The following is a 14,076-nucleotide window of genomic DNA, read 5'->3' as shown; positions in this document are numbered from 1 at the left end:
CCCGCTAATTTGTGCTATTTTACTCTCAGGCTGTCCCACAGAGGCATTCATGTGGCTGCTGTAACTCTGGGTCTTTGTGAATGATGATTTAGAATTCTTTCAGTCTAGTACTGTTATTCCATTTTCCCTGATTGAAAACAACTCTTGGAAGTCGCAAACATGTTCATTTTTTCTTCTTATGTTAGTTTTGTTTTTATTTGGCCCTCAGAAGAAACTCAATCCCTTCTATTTACTATTTTTTTTAATGTTCCCCAAAGCTATATCTGTGTTCTGAAAAAGCTGGAAGAAACAAACATGGCCATTTTAACTCCTATCACATATCCACCTCTCTGCTCTCAGACTGAAATGGATTCATTTGAAGGAGCCAGTGGCATCAGGGTAGCTGGTGTAGGTTTTGCATTGCCCCACTGGCCTAGCCCGTCAATGCTGAAGTGCATCTGGGCTGGGGCTGGCCGGCTTTTCTGTGGTGCAGCATCAGCCCCTCCAGAGTTTTCTGGCTCTGCTCCCAGCACGTTGGCTGCCATCCCTGTCCCCTCTGAGTGTTCTGGTGGACATTTCCTTTCAAGTGTGCATCCCTCTAGTTGGGACCATGCTGATCTTTATCTTTTCTGTAAATCACTTACTCTGCACAACTGCCTCCCCAAATGTCACCAACTTTGAACACAAGGGGATTAAAAAAAAATCTGTGGATAGTCACCTTAAGAAAAGCCACCATCTTGCCATTATGAGACCTTTATTTATCTACAAATATCTTTTTTTAAAGATTTATTTATTTATTTGAAAGTCAGAGTTACACAGAGAAGAAGAGGCAGAGAGAGAGAGAGAGAGGTCTTCCATCCGCTGGTTCACTCTCCAGTCGGCTGCAATGGCCAGAGCTGTGCTGATCCAAAGCCAGGAGCCAGGAGCTTCTTCTGGGTCTTCCACGTGGGTGCAGGGAGCCAAGCACTTGGGCCATCTTCCACTGCTTTCCAAGGCCATAGCAGAGAACTGGATCAGAAATGGAGCAGAGCTGGAGCCCATGTGGGATGCTGACTCTGTAGGCAGTGGCTTTAACCCGCTGCACCACAGCACCAGCCCTGATGATAGTCTTTTTAAAAATCACCTTATAGGGAACAAGTGTTTTAAATACTATTACCAGAAAAATATTTTCTGCAGCATTTCCCACCAAGCATTGCTTTTCTTATGTAAATAATAAATTATACCCAATCATTAAGGAAATGTGTGTGTTCAATGGTGATATCTATTAAGAAGTTTTAACATGGCAGCAATGAAAAAAGATAATTATAATTGTTATCAATATTAATCATCCTGAAATTTATGAACAATAATTATTAATTTATGACCTGCTAATTAAGTGGCAGATTCTAAGCTAAATATTCTAAATGCTGTTTAATTTGATTTTTATTAGCCAGTGAAGTGCATAACTATTTTTATACATTCCACAGACAAGGAGATTAAGAATTAAGAGGTTAAGGAACTTTAGTATTGTAATTGGCAGAGCTAGGCCTCAACCCTACATAAAACTGATGACACAGTCCTTATTTGGAATAACTGTGCTTTGTGTCTATGGAAACTGGACCAAATTATCAGTGCAATTTCCTTCTGGGGACACAAATCATATTATCTCTAAATTCTCTTCTTGGGGACATAAATCATGGTGTTCACCTTCTCATTTGTTTAAAACTGAAATAAATGGATCATAATGATGAGGATCAAACAAGTAATTCCCTCATATTGAGGATTGGATAGTAATTGCATCTAATTTCACAACTAAAAGTATATCTTCATAATAGCTATAGTGGATTTTTACTGTTTAATTTAGTAGGGATTTCAAAGCAAAAATCTATGAAAGCAAGCACTGATACAAATAAATCCACATGTTCACATACATATTTCCCCATTCCCCTTATCTATTCTTTTTATTCGAGCTTGGTTAACTTTTATCCACCATAGGCAGAGTGAAAATGCACCTTTCCTGTATTAAAAATATGAAGATAGTAGGCAGAATATAAGTCTGAATTTGAAGATCATGGATGAATCCCAAGAATAAATTAAAAGTACTAGAAAATTATTATTTTGAAGCCTATTTTTAACTAAGCATTAATATTGATATGGAATTCACTGTGCAGTCTACCCATTTAAAGTACTCAGTTTAGGGCCGAAGTTATAACACAGCTGATGCTTGTGATGCTGGCATCCCATAGCAGAGTGCTAGTTGGAGTCCCAGCTGCTCTGCTTCTAATTCATCTTCCTGCTAATATACCTGAGAAGATAATATCCAAAGTGCTTGGGCGCCTACCACCCATGAAAGATATCTATGTGGAGTTCCTGGCTCCTAGCTTTGGTCTGGCTCAGCCCTAGCTGTTGCTATGGCTATTTAGGGAGCAAACCAGTGGACAGAGTACATCACCCCACTCCCTGTTTCTCGCTGCCACAATGGATTTCAAATAAAAGAGTATTTTAAAAATATTATTTTTTCTTTCTTTTCATTTATTTAATCTTATTTTACTTACCTTTTTTTCTTTCATACTAATCATTGAACTCTTTACTTAGCATACAGTTAACCATATGTGTTTAAAGTTAATTGAAAATAGATCTTAATTAAAAATAAAAGTCAGAATAAGAGAGGGAAGAAGGGGGTCAGGAGTGTGGGTAGGAAAGCAGGCATGGTGGGAAGAATCACCATGACCCTAACGTTGTAATTAGGAAGTGTATGAAGTTTGTAACTGTAATGCAGTATAGTTCTGCAAACATTTCTACAGACCTACTTCTAAGGGTACAGCTTAAAAATTTGCCTTGGGACTCCAAATCCCCTTAAGCTGGGTTGTGATGTCATAGAGCTCATATGGATAAGATTAAGTGTTAAAGTGATCATATACACAGGATCAAGTGTTAAAGTGATTATATAAATAGGACTAAGGGTTTGGAAATAGTAAGAGACAGAATTAAAAGAGTGAATGCTCCAACATGGGAAGCAGTCCATACAGCAGACTCACAGAATGACAATCTCCTTAAGCAGCACTCTGACCTCAGAATCAATCCTTAAGATATTCTGGTTTGGCTGAAAAAGTAGCATTTCAGGCATGGAAAGCCAAGACACTCTAGCAAAAAAATGTTCTTCATGAAGGACTTCTGTGGGCAAGAGCCCAGTGGAAAGACGTGATCATCAAAAAGGAGGTACTTTTCTCTGAAGGGAGGAGAACACTACTTTACTTATGGCCTTGTCTAAATACTGATGGAGTTTGTGGATTCAGAAGGCTTCCATAGCCTAGGCAGCTCTTGTCAAGAGCCTCCAGTGATCACGGATGTCATACATAAGAATGTTACTTGTTAAATAAACAACAGGAGTCACTGTGCACTAACTTCCCATGCAGGACATCTGTTGTAGTATGAGACTTAATAGTAAAATTTGTTCTCAAAGAATTACTTCATTTTAGTGTAATAAGTAGAGGATATTCTTATGTCACACAAATTATAGTTAAGTCTAAGTGTTCCCAAAAGATGTGTCATTCTTTAGATTCTCTTTAAACATAATTAAGTTTCCAAAAAAATTTTAAAAAGTGAAAGTACCGTTCAGAGGCAATGACTTTGAACACACCTTGTCTGGACTGTTGAGGAATAGCTTTTGTTCTTGTTGCTTTGTTTGTTTGCTTTTGTTTTTCATTTTTTTGTTTTGATTTTTTTCTATTCCTCTTTTTTCTTTTTTCCCTCATATAAAGAGGTGAACTCTACCTAGAATAGAGATAATCTTCTCTGCATAAAGTTATTTGAAAATAGAGCTTAGTAAAAAACAAGATTGGGAACAGTAGAGTGAATAGGAAGAGGAGTAGGAGTATGGGTGGGAGGGTGGGTATATGGTAAGAATTACTATGTTCCCAAAGTTGTATTTATGAAATGTATGCAAATAAAATAAATTACAAAAAAGAATGTTCTATGCCAAACAGAAAAAAAATTAAGTACCCAATGCTACGATTTTTGGTATTATCTAAGAATATATGCCACCATCAGTATAGTTAATTTTAGAGTATTTTATCATCTCAAGAAAAAGCACATTTCTTTTAGCTGTCACCCTTTGTCCCCAGGTCTCCATCATCTCAGCCTTGAACAGCTACTGATGTACTTTTTGTCTCTATAGATTTCTTGATTTTGAGATTTCAGATAAGGCAACCATAGTATATAGGAAAATCCACTAAGTTTTGTCAACAGCAAACTTCAATAGTTTGGGCAAATGCAGACAGCATCCAGAACAGTGGTACTTCCTTCTACTGTTTCAGGTGTGTCCCTTTGATGCTTCTCCTAGACCTGTCTGCTTTGGCGTTTAACCATAATTACTGAGTTATTGTCTGCTTGCAAGAATTTGCCCTACCCTAAATGGGCAAAGCTCAAAGAATTGGTTCATCTTTTTTTTTTTTTTTTCTCAGAGCCTAGAATATATATTGATGGATTGATTGAAATAAAAAAAATGTTGAACCGAAAAGATTGGTTTGTTAAGATTCTCTAAAGCATTCTAGGATTGATTTGGTGGTGTTTCACAGTTACATTGGCAAAGTTATTTCTAAAATGCTTTACATGAGACTCCACTGCCTTGATCCTACAATGCTAGTTATAACATCAGCTCTGCTTTATAAAGTGAATGTTACAAAATTGGATGATATTTGATATAATATTATCTGGGTGCACCTTATAGTAAAGCTTCCTTTTTCATACTCTTGGATCCCCTCCCACGCTGGGTTAACAGTGCCCATTTAACTTTGGCATCCTCTAAACCATAATTATGTGACATTCCTTCCTGGTAGGGGTGTGTCTCAGGACAATCACACACTACTGAGAATGTTCACTTTCATCCAATTGTTAGTCAGATAAGTAGATGTGAATCAACCATGATCAAGTGCTGCACAAATGAATTACTTTAAATAAAATACCAAAGGACAGATCTTTCAGCCAAAATCTCACATATACGAAGGAGTTTAACCAGGTAGATTAAAAGGGAAAGACAAAACATTCCAGACCAGGAGAAAGTAAATATTGACATCCTTTAGGTCTCAGAATGAGGAAACTTCACAGGCGGCTGAGGCCACAGGACACGGACTGCTAAGGATTTTGATATTGATTGTAAGTGCAATGGGAATCTTATCATCTGTCTTAAACAGAGAAAGGCACAGTATTTGATTCTTGCCTGGAAGACTAGATTTCCCCATTTAGCTCCTAAGCTAAATCTAATTAACTTTAACAGGGTTGGGATGCTCTGACATTTCAAGGTACTAAAATTTTCAGTTCCCGTTTTACCCTCTGAGTTTTGTCTTAACTTTTTTCCTTTTTCATTAATAAAAACATTTTCTGAAATTAGTTTAAAAATTCTCTTAGAGCTCCAAATGTATGATTTAAAAATAGAAACAAACAAACAAAAAAGTTTGCACTGAATTCATGGAAATTTTAAAAGGCCTTTTGCCTGTAAAGTAAAAATGTTGGCAAAATACAGATTATTTCCAACCTGTGCTTCCAGGATAGCTACATATCTAGGTGGTGAAAATAGGATGAGACGGTTGAGTTGACAGTAGGAAATTGCTGTCTCAACAGCATTTTATCTAGAAGGACCCAAAGAACAGGTTTCTCATTGTCTGTGGTAGTTTGGATTAAAAATCTGAGCATTAATAAAATCTCTGGATTCCATAGTGGAACAAGAGGAATTTGTGAATTGCAAAACAGCTTAAGGGAAATGCTTTGATGACAAGCCACACTGATGAGATTGGCAAAACAATGCTGCTCCTTGTCTCAAAATATCCAATATCATGCTTGAGTCATTTCCTCTTTCTATTCTGCTTAAAACGTCATCAGTTGATGATTCTTTTGTGTTAACCAGCTTTTTCTTTCAAAAAATGTAGATACATTCTTGACATTTTTAATTTCCCAACCTCAAGAAACTATCAGCAACCACAGTATAGGGTTGGAAAATTTTTGAACCTCATTCATTCATTTAAAAAAATATTTCAATGATAAAAAATGGATCATTCTATGCACTGGGTTTGCATCAATGCACAAAACAAACTCCCCCCAAAACACAATGCTGTCAAGGAACTTACATTTTAGTTAGGGATGAGAAAAGGAGAAATAAAATAAAGAATAACTATAGCAAATTGATAAATATTATAGCAGATTAGCAGCTGAGAAATACAATGAGAAAAAATATAACAGAATATATGTAGAGGATTAGGAAATTGAAGTCCTAATTCATAAATAAGAGTCTTAGAGTGGGTTAGTCCTATTATGATTTACCACTTTAATGCCATGAGGTTTTGCACATAAATCTTGGTAGACTACAGTAGAATGACAGCTCCCCTTTATTTAGTGTTTACTGTGTGCTGAATAAGCACCTAATGTCTATCATACTGTCAGTCACAATTCGGTATTCCTGTATTCATGAAAGGCATGATTATCATAAGCAGTATCAGGGCTTGCTAGAACCATGCATATTCAAAACAGAGCCAGTGTTAGGGACCATTGTAGCCTATGCCAAAGAGTGGTGGAGATCAGAAGGATGGCTAATGGATTGGTAGGAGACTATAAGAAAAGGAGAGTTCAGTGATGTGTCTGAATTTCAACCCTGGTAGGAGAATTTTTCTTATCTGAATTATCAAGTTTATTTGTCATATCCCAAATATAGAAAGGATTCTACTTGCCAAGAAGAAGTTGAATATCAAAGCTTTTCTTAAAAAAAAAATCAATTATATAATATATAAGTACACTGGACAATCAATGGTAAAAGCAGACACCCATGAGGAAAAATGTCAGTATATATTATTTTTGTTGTTGTTTAAAACAAGGAAAGCTTAAGAGATTTAAATATCCTAATATAGGGCAACCTTCATAGAATTTAGATTTTCTTTTCAAGGATCTTATGTTAAAAGAGCCGTTCTTCTATTATATTCAACATTTTATTATTTAAGGTATTTATTTGATTTTTTTAACTACCGCTTTCTACCTTCTCTACACTGTAATGGAGAAATAGAATCTGTTTGCAGTTATTCTAGGGATTGATTCTATTTAATTTAAATATCTTCAGTTTGTTTATTCCCCATTCTTTTTTTTTTTTTTTTCATAACAAAGCACTACTTTGTCCAATAACAAATTAAGACTGCAACACCCTTGGCAGGGTGTTTCAGTCTGTAAATTGTTCAGTATGAGATTTCACAGAGAAATCTAACACTAATTAAGGAAATGCTGATGAGTGTCTTCTCCCTCATGCATATGCACATTCTGATTTGTTTATCTACTGTGAATGTGAGGGCTCCCTGGTCACTTAGCAGCCAGAGAGGTCCCTGTACTACTAAGAGTGCTTGGCCACAGACAAAGCCTAATGTAGTCGGTTAATGGAAGTACATAATTATCAGGTGCTGGTACCCTAGGAAAGAATCCCTGCAATGGTCTGCATTGCTGCACATTGAAGACTAAGCCTGTTCAAAGACATAATCATCTCTCTTGAGAAATGCAACTTTCAGGGACAATTGGTATGACTTACTGAAAGTCTCAGCAAAATTCTAAACAGGTAGAGGATTTTCATGGGAACACTATCTACATATGAGGAAATTACACAAATTTATTTAAATATGCTTTCAGCTAAAATCTGCATCCTTTTGAGATTAAAAAAAAAAATACAATACATGATTTCCTTTTCCAGGGAGGAGCGGAGCATAACATTCCAGTTGTCATTTCAAAAATTTCCAAGGAGCAAAGAGGTAAGGTATTTAGAGAATTATATCTTAGCCATACCTTTGTAAATTCTTATTATTGAACAGTGAATCATCGATTGTTACTGTATCATGTGATGACTTAAGTTTCCCACGGTTGTGCAGTGAGGGGCAGAGTGTAATTCCTGAGACCATGCCATTTATCACTCCGCAGTAGAGCTTCTCTCTCAGAGGAGAGCACGGATGAAAGAGAAAAAAAGTGACCCTGGATAAATTAGAGACTCTAGCTTTTCCCTTGTTTCATTAAGCACACACACACACACACAAGACAAATCACACCCCGTGAAGACAAGTCTAGATATTCTTTCAGTTCACATATACAATTTTATTCAGCCCTTTGTTAAAAAAAAATTTCATTTAGAAAAAACAATATGCATATAAAGTAGTTGTTCCATTGTCTTCCATCAGTTAAAAGTATAATACTTATAAAAAATTCTTGGAGCTAATTCCACAGCTGATGGATTAAATGTGAACATCGCAAACTTTTTCATGGAGACCTCAGATATAGAAGTACGTGAGAAAATTGGGTCATTCAACAGAAGAATGATCAAGTTTTAGCAACTATAATGTCTGAAATAATACAACTAAATAGAAACATGCCAGAAAGCATTTCAATAAGTAAGGTGGTCTGAACCATGTTATTGTATTGGATCTCCATTCCTTGTATGTTATTTGCTTTATGGTATATGCTAGCCACATAAAACATTTAAAATTAAACATTTAAATTTGTGTTTCCTCCATCAGTTTTGTCATGGTTTAATCAAGTCTTTGATCTGAATGATGGAAATATTTGCTGTATAATCGATTGTACTTTTTCATTCATAGCGGAACTCTCAGGACTACTCTTTATTGGTGATGCAATTCTTCAGGTACACATTTTATCGTTATTACATATGTGCAACCCAAACATAAGGAAATCTGCAAAATAGTATGTGAAACTATGATTTTCTTCTCATTGCAGATAAATGGAATTAATGTGAGAAAATGCAGACATGAAGAAGTGGTGAGTTTACTTTTTTCCTAATGTTATGATTTTACCCAGGTGCAAGTAAGGATTTGGTGTATTGCTCAAAATTATCATCAGTTTCTCCATTAGGGAAAGATGACATTGATCATGTATGTTATCAAATTTTCAGTTATCTGTTGATTCATGCCTTTTTCTTTCAAAAACAGATAAGTGTTAACCAAGATGAAATGCATTTCAACGACATGCTTAAGGATAGTTATTTGTTGTGTGTTTTTCCTTCTATTAATTCCTACCAGTAAATGCCTCCTAAATATATCTCTAGATGACATATATTTCTATGCCCTTGAAAATGTTTAAAAACTTTTAACACTATGTCAGGAAATTCTCATCCCACATTAAGAACCAGTGAAAGAGCATATAAAGACTGTGTGTGGAGGGAAGGCAGAAGTGAGAGAGGGAGTGGGAGAGAGAGACATTTAGAAGAGCATAGTAATTCTAAGCAGACAAGTTTAGGATTACTCAGAGCAGCCATCAATTTTTAATGGGATATTTTCATGGATGTTTGTAAATGTGCAGATTCTGAGGCTTCAGAATTAGATATTCTAACTTAGCAAGTGTTGGTTCCTGCAGGAATTTGAATTTAATAACTCATCTAAGGGACTACATTTTAGGTAGCCTATAAAATGTACTTTGAAAAATCTTCAGGTGCAAAGGTGAAATGAATAAACAATGATAGAGAAAGGATGAGGACACTAGTGGATATTTTGGAAAATTCTCATCACAGTTGATTAAATATCATTCATGCTGCTGGCTTCTCAAACTCTGCTGCTCCTAAATTCAGGGCCCCTGGATCAGACAACCCCCCTCCCCCCATCTCTTCAAAATGGATCCATTCATAAAATCTTTACTAATAGCTCCTGTAGGAAGGAGCAGATGAAATTATGTCTAAAAATTTAGATTGAGAAACAAATCAAAACCACTGTAAGCCTTCTACCTTTCATAGCTCTGGTGTATTTGGTTTTTGGATGCATTGTTCCTCTGTTAATATTTCTTTGGTGAAAACTGTTCTGATATATTCATGCACTGCAATCTTCAGAGCAGGAACCTCACATGTCTGTGAAAAGACACTTTGTCCTGTGTATTAAAGATAAGCAGTTGGGACAACCAATCAAAGTTTGTTGGTGTGCATCACTTGATTTTGTCTTCTCATAATCCTATTTGGGCCATCCTGTTGCCTCTCTGTTCTTATCATCATATGAAATATACTAAGATCTCAAGTTTCCTACAAATATGCACAAAAGTAGTATTTCAGAAGAGGTTTTAAACAAGTGAGCGAGCAGCACAGCACAGAGACCTTTCTATTCTGTAGATTCTCACATGCACTTCTCATATAGCCACAGAAGCAAAAATGCTTTTAACTTTTGTCTTTTTTTTAGAAAATATATAAAAAAGATTTTAAACTCATTATTCAGGGAATAAAAACAAATGCTTTCTCTTTTAAAACTGCATGCTGTTATTTGGAATGTGTTTGTAATTTGCCCTTCAAAAGCAGGCAGCATGCTCAAACAAACTGTGATGGAGCTCTGATTAAACAGCTCAGTGTGGCATGAAAGATTAGAACATGCTAATCACACCACTGCTGATGGTGCACATTCTCTTTCAAACAAAAGACTTTCAGGGTTGTTTTGAGAATTTTATGTGGTCCTCCACAATACACTTCTAGTTTATTGACAAGCTTAACCCTGTGAGCTTTGAAATATAGTTGCCAATACTTTCTGTTGTCCTTTTTTTTTTTTCAATAGTAACTAAATGATTTTGTCTTTCTTGCTTATTGCTTATGTAATAGACTTACATCCCAGTGGAACTGAGATACTAATTAAATAAATAAAAACTGAGATACGCTCAAATAAATAAAATCTTAAAAAAAAAAAGAAAGAAAGAAAAGCTAGAACCAGTAGCAGCAAAGTGTGTATATCTGGCTTCAGCTTGCATACACAACTGTGTGCCAGTCCTAGTAAACCACTGATGTAATGCCAAACAAATGAGTTTAACTTTCTGTCCCTTTCTTCCTCCTAAAAAATATGAACTAGTAATAATTGCAATGAGACTCACATGTATGAACCACCCCGCACATGTCTAGATAATGAGTTCTATTTTATGTTGTACTACTCATTGTTGCAAATTCTTGCACTGCCACGCTTCTCTTTCCTTAACCCCACGGCTGATGCTGTGCCTATGGCAGCTGATGGCTCCTTATGAGCCATACTGGTGGTTGAGGAGTTGCCCCATGGACAGAGCTAATGATGTGCTCTGCAGGTTGAGTTGTACCTGACAATTCCAGTGGGAAATCAAGGTGGGCATCTGTGATAAGAGCTTGAAAACTCAGGGGTCCTTATTCATCCCTACAGAGCCTCTTATTTTCAATGTGATCATGTGTTGAAGTCTGGGGGCTTTACCTCTGAGGCACAAAAAGTCCTTAATGAGCTTATATTTTCTTCAAGGAAAGCAGGATTTATTGCCTTTGATACATTAAATGGATTGCATTTCCTGTATCTAGACATCCATATTCTTTATACTGCTTCTCCAGCAAACTGATCACCTATAAAATTTCTCAGTGCCATCAGCCCTTAAGGCATTCGGATCCGGCTGAAAAGCACATGAGAGTATTTTAGGCATGGAAAGCCAAGACACTATGGAAAAAAAAAATTACCTAAATGAAAGATCTCTGCGAGTGAGATCCCAGTGGAAAGAACAGGTCATCAAAGAAGGAGGTACCTTTCTCTGAAGGGAGGAGAGAACTTCCACTTTGACTATGACCTTGTCTAAAAAAGATCGAAGTCAGTGAACTCAAAAGGCTTCCATAGCCTTGGCAACTCATGACAAGAGCCTAGGGAGATTACTGACACCATAAACAAGACTGTCAATTTGTTAAGTCAACAACAGGAGTCACTGTGTACTGACTCCTCATGTAAGATCTCTGTCCTTAATGTGCTGTACATTGTGATTTAATGCTATAACTAGTACTCAAACAGTATTTTACACTTTGTGTTTCTGTGTGGGTGCAAACTGTTGAAATCATTACTTAATATATACTAAATTGATCTTTTGTATATGATGATAATTGAAAATGAATCTTGATGTGAATGGAAGGGGAGAGGGAGCAGGAGAGGGGAGGGTTGTGGGTCGGAGGGAAGTTATGGGGGGGAAAAAGCCATTGTAATTCATAAGCTGTACTTTGGAAATTTATATTCATTAAATAAAAGTTAAAAAAAAAAAAGAAATGTCTCTTTGGGACTGGCTTAATTCACTCAGCATGATGTTTTCCAGATTCCTCCATCTTGTTGCAAATGACCGGGTTTCGTTGTTTCTTACTGCTGTATAGTATTCTATGGAGTACATGTCCCATAATTTCTTTATCCAGTCTACTGTTGATGGGCATTTGGGTTGGTTCCAGGTCTTAGCTATTGTGAATTGAGCTGCAATAAACATTAATGTGCAGATGGCTTTTTTATTTGCCAAATTAATTTCCTTTGGGTAAATTCCAAGGAGTGGGATGGCTGGGTTGTATGGTAGGGTTATGTTCAGGTTTCTGAGGAATCTCCAGACAGACTTCCATAGTGGCTTAACCAGTTTGCATTCCCACCAACAGTGGGTTAGTGTCCCTTTTTCCCCACATCCTCTCCAGCATCTGCTGTTGGTAGATTTCTGAATGTGAGCCATTCTCACCGGGGTGAGATGGAACCTCATTGTGGTTTTGATTTGCATTTCTCTGATTGCTAGTGATCTTGAACATTTTTTCATGTGTCTGTTGGCCATTTGGATTTCCTCTTTCGAAAAATGTCTATTGAGGTCCTTAGCCCATCTCTTAAGTGGGTTGTTTGTTTTGTTGTTGTGGATTTTCAGTCCCAAAGAGACAAATATCATTTGTTTTCCCTGATCGGTGACAACTGAGCGGTAAAGGGGAAACCTGTTAAGTGAAATGAACACTATAAGAAACAATGACCTGATCAGCTCTTGTCCTGACTCTAGATGTACAGTGTAATACTTTATCCTTTTTAGTATTTGTTGCTGTTGTTGTTGTTCTAGTACTAGTGGTTGAACTCTGTAATTAACACACAATTATTCTTAGGTGTTTAAATTTTAACTGAAAAGTGATCCCTGTTAAATTTCAGAGTGGAAAAAGAGAGGGAAGAGATGTACAATTTGGGACATGCTCAATCGGACTTGCCGCAAATGGTGGAGTTAGAAATGTGCCAGGGGATTCCAACACAATCCCATCAAGGTGGCATGTACCAATGCCATCCCACTAGTCCAAGTGATCAATTTCAGCTCACAATTGATGGCTCTGATAGGTCTAAGAGTCAAAGGGATCACACAAACAAGACAAGTGTCTGCTAATACTAACTGATATAATCAAAAAGGGAGAGAAGGATCCAACATGGGAAGCAGGATACACAGCAGACTCATAGAATGGCAGATGTCCTAAACAACACTCTGGCCTCAGAATCAGCCCTTAAGGCATTCGGATCTGGCTGAAGAGCCCATGAGAGTATTGTAGGCATGGAAAGCCAAGATACCATGGGAAAAAAAAAAAAAAAGACCTAAATGAAAGATCTCTGTGAGTGAGATCCCAGTGGAAAGAACGGGGCCATCAAAGAAGGAGGTACCTTTCTCTGAAGGGAGGAGAGAACTTCCACTTTGACTATGACCCTATCGGAATAAGATCAAAGTCAGCGAACTCTAAAGGCTTCCATAGCCCTGACAACTCATGACTAGAGCCTAGGGAGATTACTGACGCCATGAACAGGAGTGTCAAATTGTTAAGTCAGCAACAGGAGTCACTGTGTACTTACACCCCATGTGGGATCTGTCCTTAATGTGTTGTCTAATGTGAAGTGATGCTATAACTAGTACTGAAACAGTATTTTTATACTTTGTGTTTCTGTGTAGGTACAAACTGATGAGGTCTTTACTAATTATATACTGAATTGATCTTCTGTGTATAAAGATAATTGGAAATGAAAAAAAAAAAAAACAACCTGGTGTTAAATTGGAAATGGCATAGAAAATTAATTAATTTTAAAAAAATATTATGTAGGATCTCTGTCTTTAATGTGCTGTACACTGTTATTTAATGCTATAACTAGTACTCCAACGGTAGTTTTTTCACTTTGTGTTGCTATATGGGGCAAACTGTTGAAATCTTTACCTAATATATACTAAACTGATCTTCTGTATATAAGGAGAATTGAAAATGAATCTTGATGTGAATGGAAGGGGAGAGGGAGCGGGAAAGGGGAGTGTTGCGGGCGGGAGGGAAGTTATGGGAGAGGGGAAGCCATTGTAACCCATAAGCTGTACTTT

The 14,076-nt window shown here is 36.8% G+C and overlaps 1 protein-coding gene across 2 annotated transcripts in view; it reads left to right on the top strand.

Moving 5' to 3' along the window:
• The window catches only part of SNTG1 (syntrophin gamma 1), a 398,393-nt gene that overhangs the window by 49,515 nt on the left and 334,802 nt on the right, over positions 1-14,076 (top strand). For both annotated transcript variants that reach the window (XM_062189597.1, XM_062189596.1), the window contains exons 4-6: positions 7,676-7,733; positions 8,571-8,614; positions 8,707-8,748. In XM_062189597.1, coding sequence (XP_062045581.1) covers positions 7,676-7,733; positions 8,571-8,614; positions 8,707-8,748 — 144 coding nt within the window. The remainder of the gene's footprint in view (positions 1-7,675; positions 7,734-8,570; positions 8,615-8,706; positions 8,749-14,076) is intronic.

This window comes from Lepus europaeus, chromosome 4 (genome assembly GCF_033115175.1).
Source record: "Lepus europaeus isolate LE1 chromosome 4, mLepTim1.pri, whole genome shotgun sequence".
In the NCBI taxonomy this organism is placed as follows: Eukaryota; Metazoa; Chordata; class Mammalia; order Lagomorpha; family Leporidae; genus Lepus; species Lepus europaeus.
Note: the sequence above shows the minus strand (reverse complement) of the source record. Positions and strands in the feature narration are given on the sequence as shown.